General features: G+C 35.4%; 1 protein-coding gene across 3 annotated transcripts in view; it reads right to left on the bottom strand.

The window, feature by feature from the left end:
• Positions 1-2,209: 2,209 nt before the first annotated feature.
• BLOC1S5 (biogenesis of lysosomal organelles complex 1 subunit 5) overlaps positions 2,210-19,215 on the bottom strand; it is a 48,702-nt gene continuing 31,696 nt past the window's right edge. For all 3 annotated transcript variants that reach the window (XM_036256618.1, XM_036256620.1, XM_036256619.1), the window contains 2 exons: positions 14,817-14,875; positions 2,210-2,643 (listed from right to left, as the gene is read on the bottom strand). In XM_036256618.1, coding sequence (XP_036112511.1) covers positions 2,464-2,643; positions 14,817-14,875 — 239 coding nt within the window. In that variant the 3' untranslated portion in view covers positions 2,210-2,463. The remainder of the gene's footprint in view (positions 2,644-14,816; positions 14,876-19,215) is intronic.

Here is a 19,215-nt window from a genome sequence, read left to right as displayed (position 1 = left end):
CAATTAAAACAGCAATCAGTAATGAGAACAGAATTTAAAAATCTACATGTTAGGAAATGAAACAAAAACCACATGTATGTAAGTCAAAAAAGAATCATGAAAAATAGAAAACACTTAGAACTTAAAAATAAATACTTCTATAGCACTTAAACATTATTCAAACAAGATAATCTTGTGAGCTACACAGAGCCCAAGAGCAAAAATGTAAATTATGGAATTACTATATAAAAAGTTTACATATATATGTGTGTATACACACACACATATACAAAACATATCGAAAGTGATTTGGAAACTGGGAAATATAGGTGAAAGTGTTCACTACTAAAAGATTAAAAGGAAGGCAAACCAGTCATTTCTTTTAGAAGTTATACTGAATAGCTAAAGAAAGAAATTAGTATCTTAAATGTTTAAGGGTCAAAAGGCCCAATAATTCTTTTTGGTTTAAGAAGTCCCTGAGATCCTTACATAATACATACAAGCTCATGTGGTAAAGTATTTAGTATTCCTATGAGATGGACAAATAATATCAGAATCCTTGTTGCCCCAGTCGAACAGCCACAGTCAAGAGCACATTCCTGCTCACACACAGTCCCGATTTCTTGGTTACAGCATCTGTTCAATGGTGTGCTGGCAATTAACAGCAGTCCAAAAACTGCCTACAGCACAAAGGGAATTTTCATTTAAGGCTCCCCTCACTTTTCATGTGTGGGATATTTTTGGAAGTATGTGTTTTTTTTCCACCCACTGAAAGAGAATTAAGAAAATTCCAACATGCCTTAGTGTCAGCAAGTGCTCTTTTTAGTCCAGGTACCAGAGGATGATTGATGAACCTGTCAAGCCTACAGTAGCGGACAGAGAAAGTTGGCAGAAGTTCAGTGTTATTGAAAGAAATCTCAAATACTTATTTCATCTCCTCTATTAACTTTAATCACATTTTCAACATGCAGCCAAGAATGCAGCTTTGACAGTAAGCCATAAATTTACACAAGCAAGCATTGTCACTTTCTGTACTAGCAAGGCTGAGATACATGAGAGTTGGGTATTTTCTTTCTTGTGCCTTTCTTTATTGAAGAGCAATAAAAAATATTTGAAAGATTTATCCATACCTCAAATTAATTTGCCATAAATCTCTTGAGATATTGCATTTAATTTTGCTTCATTTATGGCAAATAAAAAAATCAACTTTGTTCCTCAATTATTAGACCGCCAAATGCAGATTTTTAAAGATCACAGTGATGACAGAGTTGGTACATATTTCATCCTAATACACCTGCTTATGAGAACAGACGTTAAACATTAAAAAGGATTTACATTTAACATGGATTATTTGCCATGTGGGCAAATACACTTCTGATATATTCAGAACCAGAATCTTTATATGGTCCCAGAGGGACTCTGCAGATTTTGCTGATTACTCATTAAATAGTTGAAACATATATGAACATTACTTATCTTACAAAGCTCACCCACAGCAAAACAGGCACAAAAATGAGGTAAATACTATGGGCAAGATTATGGTTCTTGAAAAGGCTAAAAGTCAACTATATTTTTGGTAAGCTTTTCCTTCTAAGCATGTTTTAAAAGCTGAAAATATTAAGTGCTGGAAGGCGACAAAACTTAACAAGTGTATCTTGTCATCAGCAAAACATGGCATTATGCTGCCCTGCAAAATCTGTAACCTTTCACGCAGTTCAAAGACCAACATGGCCATCTTTGTCATAGTAGAGACTGTTATACTCCCATCTCTTTGAAGTGTGCTCTCTGTTCCAAGAACGGCTGTTTCTGTCTACATTACTTATGGAATAATACTTTACACATTCTTCCAATAGCCAAGGAGGCTAAAAGAGGCAGCTATTATATCTGCTTTGAAAGCCACAATAATAAACTAATATTATCCCTGTATAAGAATGTATTAAATTATTTTTCTAAGAAGTATATACTTATATTCCCTGAGATAATCAATAAAAAGGAAAACCAATTCTGATGAACAAAAAGTAAATTTATCCCATTTTACCGCCTACTCTTGCCCATTCAAATAATCATATATAGGTACTTAAACTGGAAAGATATAGCACTCTTCTTCTACTAAACATTTCAGTAAGACTCCAGTCACCCAGCCAGTGTGGCTCAGTGTTGTCCCATACACCAAGAGGTCACTGGTTCCATTCCTGGTCAGGGCATGTGCCCAGGGTGCAGGCTCGATCCCCAGTAAAGGGCGTGTAGGAGGCAGCGGATCAATATTTCTCTCTCTCTCTCTCCCTTGTCCCTTCCTCTCTCTCTAAAAAAAGAAAAAAATATTAATAAAAAAGACTCCAGCAGAAGTTTCTTTCTTCTGATATTAGTGCCACTGAATATATTGCTAAGCTTGAAGCAGAGGCTAAATGGTTTGGTGGGAATAGTTAATTCTTTGGGTGAAGTCAATTTTTTCTCATTAGTTTGTCATTGTTGTGGTTCAAGTTCTTAAAAGGTTGAAAATTTTGCTAGGTCCTTCTCCATCTCAGCATATTGTTCTTTAAGCCTCTCCACAGCTTTTCTGTGCTCTTCGTCCACTTCAGCCTGTTTGTTGTGTTGTTCTTTCATGAACTCTTCCCACTGGATTGTATGCTGGTTTTCACTAGCTATTAAATGGTCATTATACATCTGAGAAAAGAAAATTAGAAAGTCATGTGACATTTTCCCGACAATTACTTTTCTATGCAGAAGAAACAAACAACTTAAACACTTGATATTTAGTTACTGTAGCAATCAGCTTGCAAATCACAATGATAAAATTACATTATAGTTTTAATGTTCAATAAAAACATGACATATTAGAAACATCTTAGGCTAAGGTTCTGCTTACTATGACTGAACTTGGGTATTCACATTTCTAAAATTTCAAAAATGTCTAGTATTGTTAAATGACAAAATCAAACACAATTCAAGTAAATTTTCATACCTCTATTTCTCCTCAAATTCCATTTAACTGAATATAATTTTAAAATCATTTAAAGAATATATGCCAAAAGTGATTATTATAAGAAATTAAAATGCATATCTTACATAAAGTATTTTTTAGATGCATTAAAAAGAATCATACATTATTAGTCACTGGAAGAGAACTCAAGAAATCTCTTCTGGTTCAGTTCCATTTCTTAAAGCAAACAGACACCAAAAGCGTCTATTGTCAAATATCTACGTTCTTCTGGAGATGCTCCTTAATATTTCTATTATGAAGATAAAAAATTGTTTTCTTTTGAGTACCACAACAATAAAAATGAAACAATGTATAAGTAAAATAGACATGAGTTTAGTATAATTTCAATTATCTTTAAATATGTACAACAATGAGCTAAAGAGAAAAAGAGTGTATGAAAAATAACTTTGTATCTCTGACTCACATATTCTACAATCATCTTTAGAAGTTTTGATACAAGTTATGTCATATTCAACAAACAAGCAAAATGTGCTAGATGTAAACCATAAAAACCTACAAAGTACCAATGTTATTACTAATTCCAGCACTCTAATGTAAACAAGACACCTGGTGTACTTACATATTGCTGGAAGATAGTTACTAGGAAAAAGATAAAACTGGGTTTCCATGTGGCCCGTATGTCCTTGCTACTCTATTTTCTCTCCTATCTGGGACAGGATGAGAAGCAGGAAGAACAGCTGGATGAGCCATCATGCTCTAAGTATTTATAAAATGCATATTTCTGCTAGTTGTTTTGTGTCTCTATCTACTTCTAAAAAACCTTCTAATAAGATTATAGTATTCTCATTTTACAGATGAAGAAATAAAGGCTTAAGGACATTTAATTTACTTCTCCATGGTCGCTCAGCTATAAAGTTGTACAGAGTTCACTAAAACTTAAGTCTCTCTAACACCTATGCCTTTTCTATCACAAAGTGCAAATCTGATCTTTCCAGAGGAAGTTTTACATAAGCACCTAAAGTCTCTTTCACTACACCAAATGAAAATGGCTATTTATTGCAAGAGCTTTTTCTGCCAATCCTATGTGAAGCTCCTTGGTACAGAGGCTTTTCAAGTGAAAAGAGGTTGAGGGCCTGAAGTCTGAGTTACAGTAAAATATCCCCCTAAAATATGTCCCACAGATCTTTGGAATCTAAATAGGCATTACAGTGGTGAGAAGAGAGGGTAAGGAGGGTTTTGCAGACCCAATAAATTTGGGAAGCAGGTTAAGCAAAATTTAAAACATTTCTTTTTAACTTTTTAGCCTCATGGACTGTCATTCTCCAAAAGATGAATAAAATATGAAGAGTTCACTAAACTTTTTTCATGGAACTTTTGCACAAACTCTTATATTCTAAAAGAAAAGCTATCAGATTAAAAAAAGAAAAATGCAAATAAACTTCCTCAAATGGTATCTTGCTTTAGCTGTAAATGAATATTTAATAAATACATCCAAGCTCAGAGGTTGTTTAAAAGATTATTATTTTCTTTCTAATCAAAACACCATCATGGACTTGGCTGACCCCGTGATTCGGACCACAAGCTTGGTTCCACTTCCTACCAGGCAGCACATTATCCAGTGCAGCTCAGTGGAGAAAAATGAAGACTTGGGAGGCATATAAATCTTGCTTCAAATTCTGGTTCACTGTATGATCCTGAACAAGTTAAAGTTTCTTTAACTTTAAAATGAGGTAAACAATACTTTATATTCAAAAATAGTATTTGTGAAAACCAGAGGTAATACATGTCAAGTTTCTAGCTCAGTGCCTGTGGTGCTTAATAAAAAGTCAATATTATTATACAAAATCATAAGCAAAGAATCTGGAAGGCATCACACTACTTTTTGTCCTCTCCAATTTAAGTTTTTTATTCTTTAACTTTAGTTATTTAATTTTATCAATACATTCTTGTAATAATTCAAACAACAGAAGTAACTCAAATAACAGTTATAGCTTCCTGCTCCCATTTCCATAGTCAATTCAATGCCCTTTGATGATTCCACTATGTACTATTTTGATGTAAGATGTTGCCATAGTTATCTTCAAACATATTCATACAAGTCTAACAGAAAGTGACAGTACCCCTCCCCACACACATACACACCAAATCCTTTCTAAGTACAATCTTTTTTTCCTAGTATTATTTATAGTCTGACGGGTACCCATAGACTTTTTCCGATGTTTATACAAACATTATTTCTTTAATAACAACAAAATGAAAGCCACATTACACATGACGGTCTGCAGCTTTCTTTTTCAATAATATACTTGGTGCTAGTGGCATTCCAACAGCAGGAGGATGGGAGAGCTCTTCCCTGGGTGCAAGCAATCAGGGGGTACACTCTCTGTATAGAATTTGAATCAATGACACAAACAGCTGAAAGACTTTTTATTACCACTAGGCATTGGCAATACTGCAATGTCAGTGATAAAATACTGCAAAACCAAAAATCTTTCTTTGGTGTAAGTTCTAAACAATTGCTGAGGTTACTGTTGAATTTTAACAATATATGTTACAAATTAACATATTGTCATTCTTTAATCTTTAATAAACTTTGTATTCTACACTGGAGTTAATTCGGAGGACTCCCAGTTACATAGCCAGTCCTGGTCAAAGGTGAAATCAGCCACACACGCTCATTTCAAAAGTAAATTCCCAGTAGCTCAGAATCATTTCAGCTTTCTTTGGATGCTCAGCCCCTCCAACCTCTGTCTGGGTAACTAAATATTCTTGCATTTAAACAGAAGTAGCAGAGAGACTGCTGAAATAAAACCTGAATTAGTTCAAATCTATCATTCTACATTACCATTTTTTTTGTACTTAAATTTGTATATGTTTGTGTTTGTATTTATTTTTTTATACAGTGGAGATATTGGCAGCCACTAGAATAGTTTTCAAAGAAACAAAGACAGTATTGCAATTTCTGGACTTTATTGTAAAATGTGATTTTTTTATGAATCTCTTCTAGACTTCATGTGAAAAAATTTTTCCAAATTTATAATAAGTATTTTCATCAACTATGAGTCAAGATAGATTGATAAATCCGATATACTATTACAAATTTTTTTTTCTTTATTGATTTTGAGAGAGAGAGGAAGGGAGAGGGAGAGATAAAAACATTGATTAGAGAGAACACTGACTAGCCGCCCCCTGCATTACCCCCACACTGGGGATCTGGCCCACAACCTGGGGATGTGCTCTGACTGGGAATCCAACTGGTGACCTCTTGGTACATGGGTCCGCGCTCACCTACTGAGCCACACTGGCCGGGCCCAGTATACTATTTTAAGTTGAATGTGCAAAGGTCAAATATGATGAAGTCATTAGTAAATATGCTTAGGTTAAGAATCAAACGCAAACTATAATGTTATCATTACTTAACAGACCCAGTATGTAGGTAGATAATGTTTTTTACCCTCCTTTTTTTCAAAAACTATATTAATGTACCTAAAATTATTATTGTCTTACTTTTTCCTTTTGGTGTTATAGTATTTATAAATTTTTTTTTCCTGGTATGATTATGTACATTAAGTTAAAAAACACTATCTGCATTTTTTCTCATCATCATTATTTTTTAAAATAATTTTTTCTTTATTGATTTTAGAGAGCGAGGAAGGGAAAGGGAGAGAGATACAAATGTCGGAGAGAGAGAGAACATTGATTGGTGACCTCCAGCATGCCCCCACTGGGGATTGGGTCGACAACCTGGGCATTTGCCCTGACCAAGAATCCAACCAGCGACCTCTTGGTGCATGGGTCAACACTCAACCACTGACCCATACTGGCCAGGCATCATTATTCAACATCAGGATTATTATTATACATAATCTTGTCTCGGGGGCGGGGGGTTTAAAAATAATCTATTCTAGGTGTCAAATATGATAGCTACATTGGCCCTATGGACTTCTTTCCAGGGTCACACAGTGAGAAAGGGGAAGAATGAAGAGCAACAATATAACTTTCTGCTCTTTTTTGCTATATAATATTGTTTAAATTAAACACTATGAGTTTCAAAGGATTGGCAATATTTTTTAAATGGCAAAACCTAGTATTTCATATTCCAATTTCAAAAGCAATTAAGAGTTTTTAAAAAAGCACAATGTGAACCACTTAGAGATTTATATGTGGGATTTTAAAAACAAAAGTACAACTAACTTTGGTCTTTTTTCTTTGCTTCCTCTAGCAAGCTATCATATAAAATCATGTGGTATTAAAAATTAAGTCACATAAGGACCAGTTAACTTTATTGGTAAATTCTACCAAACATTTAAAGAAGAATTAACACTAATACTTTTCAAACTATTCTAAAAACAATTAAAGAAGATGAAAGACTTAACTCATTGTATGAGGCTAGCCCTGTGCTAATACCAACTGATACAAAAAAATACCTCAACAAAAACTAGCAAACTGAATTCAACAGCATATTAAAAGGATCACAGGCCATAATCAAGTAGGATTTGTTCCTGGAATGCAAGGATGGTTCAACACATGAGACTCAATCAATAAAATACACCATACATCAAGAGAATGAAGAAAAACACCTAATCATCTCAATTGACGCTGAAAACACATCTGACAAAATTCAACACCCTGACATGATAAAAACAACCCACAAACTAGTAATAGTAAGAAACTAGCTTAACAAAATAAAGCTAGTTAACATCATCTGATGGTAAAAAACTGAAAGCTTCTCTCTAATGACAGGAACAAGACAAGAATTCTGCTTTTTCAACTTCTATTCAACATAGTATTGGGAGTCCTAGCCAGAGCTATTAGGTAGGAAAATAAAAGGCATCCAAAATGGAAAGGAAGAATTAAAATTATCTGTACTCATAGACAACATGATCTATATGTTAAAAATCTTAAGATTCCACAAAAAACTGCTAGAAATACTAAACAAATTGGGCAAATTTGCAGGATATAAAACCAACTGCAATTCTATACCCTAACACAGAACATGCCAAAAATAAAAAAAAAATTAAAAAACAATTCCATTTATAGTAACAGTTAAAGAGAATAAAATGCTTAGGAATAAATTTAACCAAGGAAGCAAAAGATTTGTACACTGAAAACATTGTTGAAAGAAACTAAAGACACACTTTAATGGAAAGACAACTCATGTTGACTGGAAGATTTAATTTTGTTAAGAGGTCAACACTATCCAGTGATTTACAGATTTGATGAAATCCTTATTAAAATCCCAATTATGTTATTTGCAGAAACAGAAGAATCCATCCAAAAATCTATGTGAAATTTCACGTGATATAGTCAAAACAAAAACAATTCTTGAAAAAGAACAAAGTTGGATGTCTCATACTATGTTAACCATGTGTTCTTATATCTGGGGCCTTGCTGACCCTGGAGAGAATGCCCCTCCCAGATCTAGCCTATTCCTAGAAATAGTAAACAACTCTCCTGTGAGCATACCTTTTATATGTAAGCCAAACAATCCAAAGCCCATGCCCTAACTACCTTCTTTATTGGACTTGTACATTCTGGGCCATTATCTACCTGCCCTAATCACCCTGGACAAGGTATCAAACAACTATGGGCAGCCCCTATGCCCCAGACCTTGATGAAATAATTCAAACTAGACAATCCTAAGTCTGATTACCCTGCTTCAAGTGTTACTTCCTGTGGAAACAATAATAAAAACTCTTGCCATGTTTTTTCCTTTCACTCTGCCTGACAAACCCATGCGCTTTCCTACATGGTCCAGTGTGCATGGCATGCCCTCTCCTCTTGGGAACTATGAATAACAAATCATCTTTCCATGGACATCATCCCCAATCTGTTGGTCTCGCCATATTTAAATAATAGTAAAACCTACATTTAAAAAACACGTTTCCTAATTTTAAAACAAAGCACAATGCTACTGTAATCAAAACAGAGTGTGATACTGGCATAAAGATAGCTATTTAGATCAATGGAAAAGAACAGAAAGTTCAGAAATAAACCCTTGTATACGTGGTCAAATGATTTTTGATAAGGTGCCAAGACTACTCAATAGGGAAAGGACAATCTTTTCAATAAATGGTACTGGGAAAACTGGATATCAACATGCAAGAAAATAAAACTAGATCCTTGCCTTGCATCATGTACAAAAATTATCTCAAATTGAGTCAAAGACCTAAATGTAAGATCTAAAACTATAACATTCTTAGAAGAAAACAGGGAAACTTCACGACTTTGGATTTCACAATGATTTCTTGGCTATGAAATCAAAAGCGCAGGCAACTAGAGTAAAAATAAAAATTTTTTACTTCATTAAAATTAAAATTTTTTTGTGCATCAAATGACATTATCAACAGAGTGAAAAGACAATCCACAGAATAGGAGAAAATATGTGAAAATCATATATCTAATAAGGAATTAATATTCAAAATACATGAAGAACTCCTACAGCTCAACAATAATAAAACAAAACTGATTTAAAAATGGGCAAAGGACTTGAATGGACGTTTCTGCAAAGAAGATATATAAGTGTCCAAAAAGTGCAAGAAAAGATGCTCAGTATCACTAACCATTTCCCTAATGCAAATCAAAACCACAATGGGATATCCATTAGAATAGCTACTATGAAAAACAAACAAACAGAAAATAACAAGCATTAGCAAGGATGTGGAGAAAATGGAACCCACTGCTAGTGGGGAGATATTAATATTCAAAATACATGAAGAACTCCTACAGCTCAACAATAATAAAACAAAACTGATTTAAAAATGGGCAAAGGACTTGAATGGACGTTTCTGCAAAGAAGATATATAAGTGTCCAAAAAGTGCAAGAAAAGATGCTCAGTATCACTAACCATTTCCCTAATGCAAATCAAAACCACAATGGGATATCCATTAGAATAGCTACTATGAAAAACAAACAAACAGAAAATAACAAGCATTAGCAAGGATGTGGAGAAAATGGAACCCACTGCTAGTGGGGAGATAAAATGGTGCAACTGCTGTAGTTCCTCAAAAAATTAAAAATAGAATTACCATATGATTCAGTAAGTCCACTTCTGAGTATATACCCAAAAGAATGGAAAGGAGAAATTTGAACAAATATTTGTTCACCCAAGTTAATAGCAGTATTATTCACAATAGTCAAAAGGTGGAAAGAACCTAAGTATCCATGGATAGGTGAATGGATACACAAAATATATTCATCTTTAAAAATGAATGAAATTCTGATACATGCTTCAACACAGATGAACCTTGAGACACTATATAAAAGAAGCCAGCCACAAAAAGATAAATATTATATGATTCCACTTAGAAGGAAACCTAGAGTAGTCAAATTTTGGACAGAAAGTAGAATGGTGGTTACCAGGGGTGAGTGGAGGGGAGAATAGGGAGTTAGTGTTTAATGGGTACAGAGTCTCACCTGGGAAAGATGAAAAGTTCTGGAGATGGATGGTGGTGATGGATGCAGAACAATATGAATGTACGTAATGCTACAGAACTACGTACTTAAAAATGCTTAAGCTGGTAGATTTTGTGTTAGGTATATTTTAATACACAAAAGATTCCAATCAGATTTCAGAGGGTTCGTCATAAATAAAATCACATTCCTTATAAAGTGGATACAATTTAAGATAAAATTAGACAATGCCAACTTTAAAAGAAAATGAAGAGAAAGTCTGTTAATGAGCTACGACTGTGTACCAGGAGTAATTAGCTGTAATGGTTTTGTCTCTTTCTACAAGAAAGAAAAAAATAGTAATAATAAACTGGCTTACATATATCCCATTAGAGATAAAATCAAAGAGAAGCCAATCTTGAAGCAAAACCATGTCTAAGACCAGATTTATAAATGAACTCTGGAATACATGATAAAAACACATCTGCATGCTTTAGTCTAAGTCAGTGATTCGCATCCGGGGAGTGGATTTTGATGCTCCTGTCTCACAGATTTTTGGTTATCCACAGCACAGGTTGGGGGAGGTACTCCTGGCATATAATGGGTAGAGGCCAAGGATGCTACAAAGCATAGGCCAGCCTCCACAACAAAGAATTATCTGGTCCAAAATGTCAGTAAGTGCAGAGGTTGAGAAACCCTGGTCTGAGAGAAACCCTGGTCTGAGAATAACCCAACTAAGGTCTAAAAGGCCCTTTGGCACATCTGTCAGTAATACACATGCAATTGGTTTTACATTTGCCTTACACAAACAAATGAAAAAGTATTAACTTTGGTAAGAAGTGTCAGAATAACAAATGTCAGTAATGACTTTAAATAGATTACCTATTGATCTATTACTCTGCATTTCCACATTCTATCAAGAACAATGTATAATTTATGGCTATCTCACTCAACTCATAAAAATCATACAGGGGTACAACTAAATCTAACAAGTATTTGTGGACAAGATGACTCAAAGGATTCATGTTTACTTTATTACTATCTCTAGTTTGGTTGGATATGGCTTCAAAAGTTGACGCTGTGTATGGATGTAAGTTTAAACTATTAATACATATTAACAAGCTCATATCCCTTGATGGCAAATTTTTAAGAGTCAGTGAATTTTATAAGCTAATTATATTTTCACTGCATTGCTCTTATTGCTAGCACCCAAAATGCAACTTTGGATTAATGGATCGTTTTCAAGACATATGTCAAATAAATGGGGAATGTGCATTTATTGTTCTTCTGAATGTACTTTTAGATATCAATTGTGGGAAATGTGATTTGGATGAATGACGTTTATCATAATTTACTTCCCACAGAATTCCACAAATTGTCTTGACATAAAAGAATTAATGATTAATGGCAAGAGTCTATTTTATTCCATTACTACTCCCATCTTTCTTTGTTCTGAGAGCCATTCAAATACACAAAATGTAGCCAACAGTAGAACTAAGGGCAACAATTAACATTAGATTGCAAAATGCAGCTAGAGTTCACTTTTACTTTGTACACGTTTGCCAGATGAGAAATTAAACTTTAACTCTATGTCTTTTATATATATGTGGTCTGAAATCTCAGCCGCATCAAAGTTTTGACAAAAGCCAGATATGACAGAAAAAAAAGTTCTTAAAGGTCTATATTTCAAATGTTTTGTTAATTATATAAACATTGAAAAATAAATAAAAACTAAAGGTTCATTGCCTTAGAAGAATATAAAGAATTTTTACTTTTCTCTGGGCTCTGTCTGAAAAACACATCTTTGTGTGACTTTCAGCTGTTTAATTTTTAAAAATTATCGTGAGGGGGGAAAAAATACTCAGTGTGGCTGATTATGTATGTAGGTTTCACAAACTCCATCCCAGTTCTTAGGAAAACACATTTCAGTATGTTCTAAAATAGTAACTTTAATGTGTACGCCATAAAAAGATAGTTCAGTAACTTTCTCTGACATAATACCTATAAGAAATATATTTAAGACTAAAATATTCTAAGGGTTTTATTATTTCTTGAGGCCACTTTTTTTTTTTTTTTAAACCATGGGACAGTAATTTTTTAAATTCAGAATATCATGAATGGGCAGGATTTTCAAGGGCTTCACCAACTCTAACAGACCACAGCACGGCTCTTATCCAAAAAGTGATTGCCTGCATCATAAATGACCAAGCTGGCAGGGGAAAGTGCCACCTTACTTGTGGAGAGTGATATACAATTTGCAAAACCATTTCACATAAACTATATAATACAATATATCAGGTAAGCAGGATGTCAACCCATCAGGTTAAGAAGAACAGGTATTTATTTTGCAGATGAGGAACTTGAAGCCCAGGGCATTGTCCAAGAACATACAGCTAGCTAATAAAGGAAACAGCCAGAAATAGAAGACACCAGCATTTTTTACCTAATCTGGTCATTTTCTTACTTATATATGGTTAATACACCAAACATGAAAAAAGTTCAAAGTGCCAACAGGAACCATTTCAATCATAATCTAATTTTAGTTTAGTTCTGCTCAAGGATGAAAAGAACCGCCATTTTATTAAAATTGTAACCACTCTGATGATGTCTTAAAAAGACCGATAATGCATGAGAGCATATTCACATGAATCTGCTTAAATCATGCAGCAACATATTAGAGAGGCAACATCCTGCACAGGACACCCTTTCTTAATTTTCATTCTGAAAGCGAACAGAATTGCATATGTAACAGCCAGTACAGCCAGTGTTCTTTAAGAAAAAGTGTTTCTGCTTCTCAAATACAGAAACGCTCCTGATGCCTTCAGTAACAAATTATTTAATATAGCAATCAACGTTCTCCACAATCATCTTCAGATAGATCCCTTTCAGCAGTTCTAAACCTGTGGGTCACGACCCCTTTGGGGGTCAAACGACCCTTTCACAGGGGTCACCTAAAACATAACACTGGCAAAATTACAGTTATGAAGTAGCAACAAAAATAATTTTATGGTTGGGGGGTCACCACAACATGAGGAACTGTATTAAGGGGTTGCGGCATTAGGAAGGTTGAGAACCACTGCTTTAGATAGTACACATCGCAGCTCCAGAGACTATTGACTCCTCACATCTTCTGTCTTTACTTACACATCTTCCCATCTTCTATCAAATGAATTCCAACTCACTGATCAAGGTTGTGCTTGCATGCCACCATCTTTCTAATAAATGACTCGTTTTGCCAAGATCCTACAAAGTTCTTTGCAAGTTGACCACAGCTCTTATTTTATCCTACATTATATTAGTGCTAATGGCTTGGGACCCCTAGAGTATACAAACTGCCTTAAACTTAACAAACTAAAATCTTCACCCTCAGTGCCAACTAGCAAAGTAGAGGACTAAAAAAAAAAATCTGTCCAGCCAGGAAAGGCCCACTGAGGCCCCCGTGACTGCCTTTACAGTCCTCTCTAGGCACTGTGCAAACACTCTCCCCAACACAGACTTTCCTGCGTGTGACTGGGCCTTGCCCTTTTATCACGGTGCCCAGCAATGGCCCTGCTTCCTGACCTGGTCTGCTGGAAACAATCTTACTCTTCTTGGGCAGCCTTCCCACCTGGCTTAAATGTCAAGTCCTTTCAGTAGGCTTGATTCATCAAATTGTTCAATGTTTAAACTTTATATCAATATTTAAAGTTGAGCAGAGGTTGCAGAAATTTAACTGTGGCAAGGTTCATTCCATTATATTTTTATACAGTGTCAAATCTCAACCATTATTGTGAATTAACCACAACACATTCCACAGAAGTAAAGAGAGTAATACTTGTTGATACACACACGCAAAAAGGTGTGTATTTCAGAATGACTTAGTATTTTCAACATTTCTTAATACCTGTATCTTTATTAGTTTAAAGCAATAAATAAGTTATATAAATACTTCATGAAAATTATATGTGAAAACACCAAATTATCACAGGAACTTAAATTCTTGTGCTGTTTTTCCACATCTGAATTTAGTTAAGATATAACTCAAATAAGCAAAGAACTACCCAGCAAGTGATTCACACGCTCTTATGACTATTCATTAAATAACCCATCCATAGGCATGAATGCTTCATTTTCTAGAACTATACATACTATACTCAATGCTTCAGGCGCAAAGGAAAGATTTATATTTCCAATCTGGTGGGTATTTTTTGTTCCATGTAAAAGTCCTATTCTCTCTCCTCCATAAGACAAATACCACTTTCAAGGAAAAGATGGAAATGTTGAAAAGGTAAAAAAAAACAAAGGTCTGTAAATTGAATTATGAAAGTATGGATGGTGCACTCATGTGCCCATACCTCTTCAAAACATCTTGAACGAATTAGCCATTTAAAAAATCTTTTAAAATCCTGCATAAAAAAACAAATTCAGAGAATTTCTTTTTTATCAAAAGCAACTGCTAATAATACGATGATAATAAAACATGCTGGAGTTATAGGCTCCAATATCCAAACGACCTACATTTACCTTTTTTCGTTCCTGCTCCCTCTGTTGGAGTTTACAGACTGAATCAGTAGCTGCTTGCACTGAAATAAAAGAGAGAACGGGTTTTCAATCAGCAGCCCTTGCTCAAGGAAAGAATTACCTGAAAAAAAACTCAGATTGTTTTAGATATCAAAAAACTATGCAAAAAAAAAAAAACCCTGATATTATTTTGGTTGTGGTGTGGTGGCAAGAAAAAAAAGAGAAGTTCTGCCAGTATATTCAGTATGTCACAATTAGAACTAACATCATTCTTGAGCTTTGAGTTGCAAGCCAAAGGTATTTAAGTACTAATTTCAATGACAAACTGTCAACAATAACCTCAGAATTCTCTAATAGGATATAAAACACCTGATAAACTTACCATTACATTCTGATTGATTATGCAGTGTCTTTCTGATTTGTCAGCCCCCCCCCGCCCCCCTTTGTCTCATTCATACGACTGCTCTCTTGTGGGCAGTACTTGATATCTAGAATGTTTCAACAATTTTCTATTCTTCTTGCCTCTGCTCTCTTGTCTTCTAATTCATCCTGGCTGCCACTGCCAGATTCAAATTTCTCGTGGATGTTTTCATTGATTCATTTCCCTTTCCAATGGACTAAAAACTGTTAGTAATAATTATTACAGTTATTTATTATTACTATGTGCCAAGACCTGTCCTAAGTACTTCCCATGTATTACTCCTCTTAATCCCACTTTCCTATTTAGAAGAGGATCACTGTCACATTTTTCAGAGTTTTGGCACCTATGAAATACAGGTAAAGAGATGAGTGTCACTCGAGGAGGTAATATGACTTATAATAAGTACAAAAAGCAGGATTTTAAATCAGATCTCTGACTCTAAAGACTTCACTCTCATCCTCAACACACTACTCCTCTTACGATTTCATCAATGAAGCTGGTTTTAATCCTTCAGTTATTCAAACCTCTTCATTTACTGGATCCATTTGATTTATGTAGACAAACATTTTCACTTTACTGTTCAGTGTGAAAGCTAAGAATCAGACTTAATTAAATCTAGAGCTGAGCACTTAGTTGTACAACGGATTTTGGGCATGTTTGTTTACTTTTTCATTCATTTGCCAAATATTGATTAAGCATTTGCTATGTGCCAGGTGCTGTTATTGTTATTGCTGCTAATTTTGCAGCACTTTAGTTCCCCATTTGTAAAATAAACATAATAACTGATAAGAGGACTTCAGAATTGACACAAGAATCAAATGAGATAACACAACAGATATTATGCTTAAAATATTTAAATAAAAAAAGTCACTTAGAGAGTTTTTTACACAGTTAGCAGAGTAATAGATTAGTACAGAATATGCTATTTAAAATTACTACTGACAGCTGTTATCCTGACATTTCTTATGAAAGTAAATACTTTTTCATCTGTCTGTATGTAGAATTAATGGCATGTGTAATATGACAGATTAAGCAATCAAGAAATGTTATTGCTCTATTACCAGAACTATTATTCTATTTACTGTACTATCCCTATTGAAAGTGCTTTCCTTATTCCTTTCCTATAATTAAAATGTTTTACTTGTTTCAAAAGCTCAGTTCAGGTTTACTGGCTTCATAAAATTCTCCCAGATTAATCCTTTCCCCATAAGAATTTCCTCTTATTTGGTATACTGTATATTACCCTACCACTTTAGCTTGCATTTGATGAAACACAGGTTTACCTAGTTGTTTTACAATTATGTCTTCCTATCCCACCTCAATCTGGCCCTAACTAGGTCACAAGTTCCATAACAGGGCAGGCACTGTGATTCCCTTTCAGAAGAATGTTAGGGCCCGCCCTGAAAATATGGTAAAAAGGAGGATTCTGCTTTTAAAAGTCATGTTTTTATCAATAACCATTCACTTTACTTATATCAAAGAGAGTATTTTAGTACTGAAAATTAGGTTCCCAATTGTTGTTTGTTCTAACAGAAAATAAAACAAAATAGCAGCTGATTAGATCTATCTTTTTTTTTGTGGTATATTAATATTACATCATCATTCCTAAACAGTGGTTTTCATCATTTCCTGGTTGTTGTTTATTTCTTTGGGGGGGGGGGGGCTTAAAAAATATTCATTTTGTGGTCTTTCCAAGTCTTTCTTGGCTTAATCTAACAAGTTATAGGACTATTTATTTGGTCATTTGTTTTTGTTTGTTGTTTTTTATTTTATTGTTGACAGTATGACCAATGCTCTCCAATTTCCCCTCCTCCTTCCAGCCCCTGTCCCACCCCAGGCCTTCACCATACTATCATTGTCTGTGTCTATTGGTTCTGCATACATGTATGTAACTTCTTTGGTCAATCTCTTCCCATCTCCCCCCTTCCCTATTTTGTCATTTGTTATATCCTTTAAAAATTTAATTAAAACACATATGACAAAGTCACACCTTTGTTCTTTATCAGGATTGTCTTGGTGCTTAGACAAAATATGCACTTTTAGAAAATTCAGTTCCTTTGAACTAATTTACTTTTTAATTCTTTAGCCACACAATAAAAAAGGGTTTACTTCCTGAATTGAATAAAATCTGCTTTTCTAAAGTCTAGGAAAATCACCTGACTACAGCAAACATTCCCTTTCTTCACAACTAGAAACTCGAAGAGGAAAAGGTCCTTTATCCAAACCTTCCTATCACTTCCACAGGACTTACTGGTCAATAAGAAGTAGTTTCCCCTGTTGTCTCAGTGTTTTAAGAGACTATACTGACTTTAGCCCTGGTCGGTTTAGCCCAGCGGTTGGAGCGTCGGCCTGCGGTACAGAGAGACCCGGGTTCGGTTCCCGCTAAGGGCACGTACCTCAGTTGCAGTTTGTCCCCGGCCCTGGTTGGTCGTGCGGGTGGCAGCCACTCGATGTGTCCCTTCACATCGATGTTTCTCTCTCTCTCTCTTCCTCTCTCTCCCTCCCGCTCTATCTGAACAAAAAATGGAAAAATGTCCTCGGGTGAGGATAAAAAAAAAAAAAAAAGAGACCATACTGACTTAAAAAAGTCAAGGATTTTCCCGGCAGGTGTGGCTCAGTGGCTGAGCATTGACCCATGCACCAAGAGGCTGCTGGCTGGATTTCTGGTCAGGGCACATGCCCTGGTTGTGGGTGCAATCCCCAATGGGGGATGCAGGAGGCAGCCAATCAATGTTCTCTCTCATAGACGTTTCTCTCTCTCTCCCTCTCCCTTCCTCTCACTAAAATTAATAAAGAAAAAATAAAAAGTCAAGGATTTATCAAGTTATTTTCTCTCAACTGAAAGATTCCTCAGAGATTAGCATCACATACAGCGATTGTGCCACATACAGTAGCTAACAGCGTCCCGACTCTCCACATAAAAGAAACAAATTCATCCTGTCATGGTGTGTACATGTAAATTTCAAATACAATCTTTAAGAAAATAATTCTGGTTTGGTATTAGGAGATGATGTTGGCTGAATTCTCATTCATTCATTTCAATAAACAGATAATTAGTGGTTACAATATGCCAGCCACTACTGTTCTAGGTGCCAGGGATACTGCAGACAACAGAGTCCTTGGGCTCATAAAATTTATTTTAGTTGGGGAGACAGACAGCATATAAATAAATATTTAGCATGTCAGCCTGGCCGGTGTGGCTCAGCAGTTGAGTATCCACTCATGCACTAAGAGGTCACAAGTTCGATTCCCGGTCAGAGCCTATGCCCAGGTTGTGGGCCAAATCCCCACTGGGAGGCGTGCTCTCTCTCATCAATGTTTCTATCTCTCTTCCTCTCCCTTTCTCTCTCTAAAAATCAATAAAGAAAAATTAAAAAAAAATAAAGCATGTCAGGAGGTAATGGAGAAAAACAGCAAGGTAGGGAGGCCAGGGAGGCCAGAGAACACCAGAGTGAGGGGAGATGAATGTTACAGTGGCTGAGTTAGGTCTCATTGTTGACATCTGAGCAGAGACAAACAGGAAATGAAAATGTACAGAAATCTGAGAAAAGAGTATTCCAGAGGGAGTAGCAAGTACAGCAGCCCTGAGGTGGGAGTGTGCTTGGCACATTAGAGGAAGAAGAAGGAAGCCAGAGTAGCTAGAATAAAATGAGGGGGGAAAATGGTAGAAAATAAAAGTCACTGAGCCAGAAGGATTTGTTAGTAAAATACATGTGAGGGGAGGAAGAGGGAAAGAATGAAAAAGGGGAGGAAGAAAAGAATGAGGGGAAGAAAGGAGGGGAGATAGAGAGGGAGGAGAAGGGAGGGGAGAAGGGAAGCATAAAAGAGGGAAGGAGGGCAGTGAAGGAGATGAAGTGGGGGAGAAAGAGCACTCCACAGAATGAGAGATGGGGGCTAGGGGAAAGGAGAGAGATGGAGTTCAGGTTTTTCAGCCTGAGCAGCGAGGGAATGGTGCTATCATTTCTGAAATGGGATAAAATG

Source organism: Molossus molossus, unplaced genomic scaffold (genome assembly GCF_014108415.1).
Source record: "Molossus molossus isolate mMolMol1 unplaced genomic scaffold, mMolMol1.p scaffold_m16_p_12, whole genome shotgun sequence".
Taxonomy (NCBI): domain Eukaryota; kingdom Metazoa; phylum Chordata; class Mammalia; order Chiroptera; family Molossidae; genus Molossus; species Molossus molossus.
Note: the sequence above shows the minus strand (reverse complement) of the source record. Positions and strands in the feature narration are given on the sequence as shown.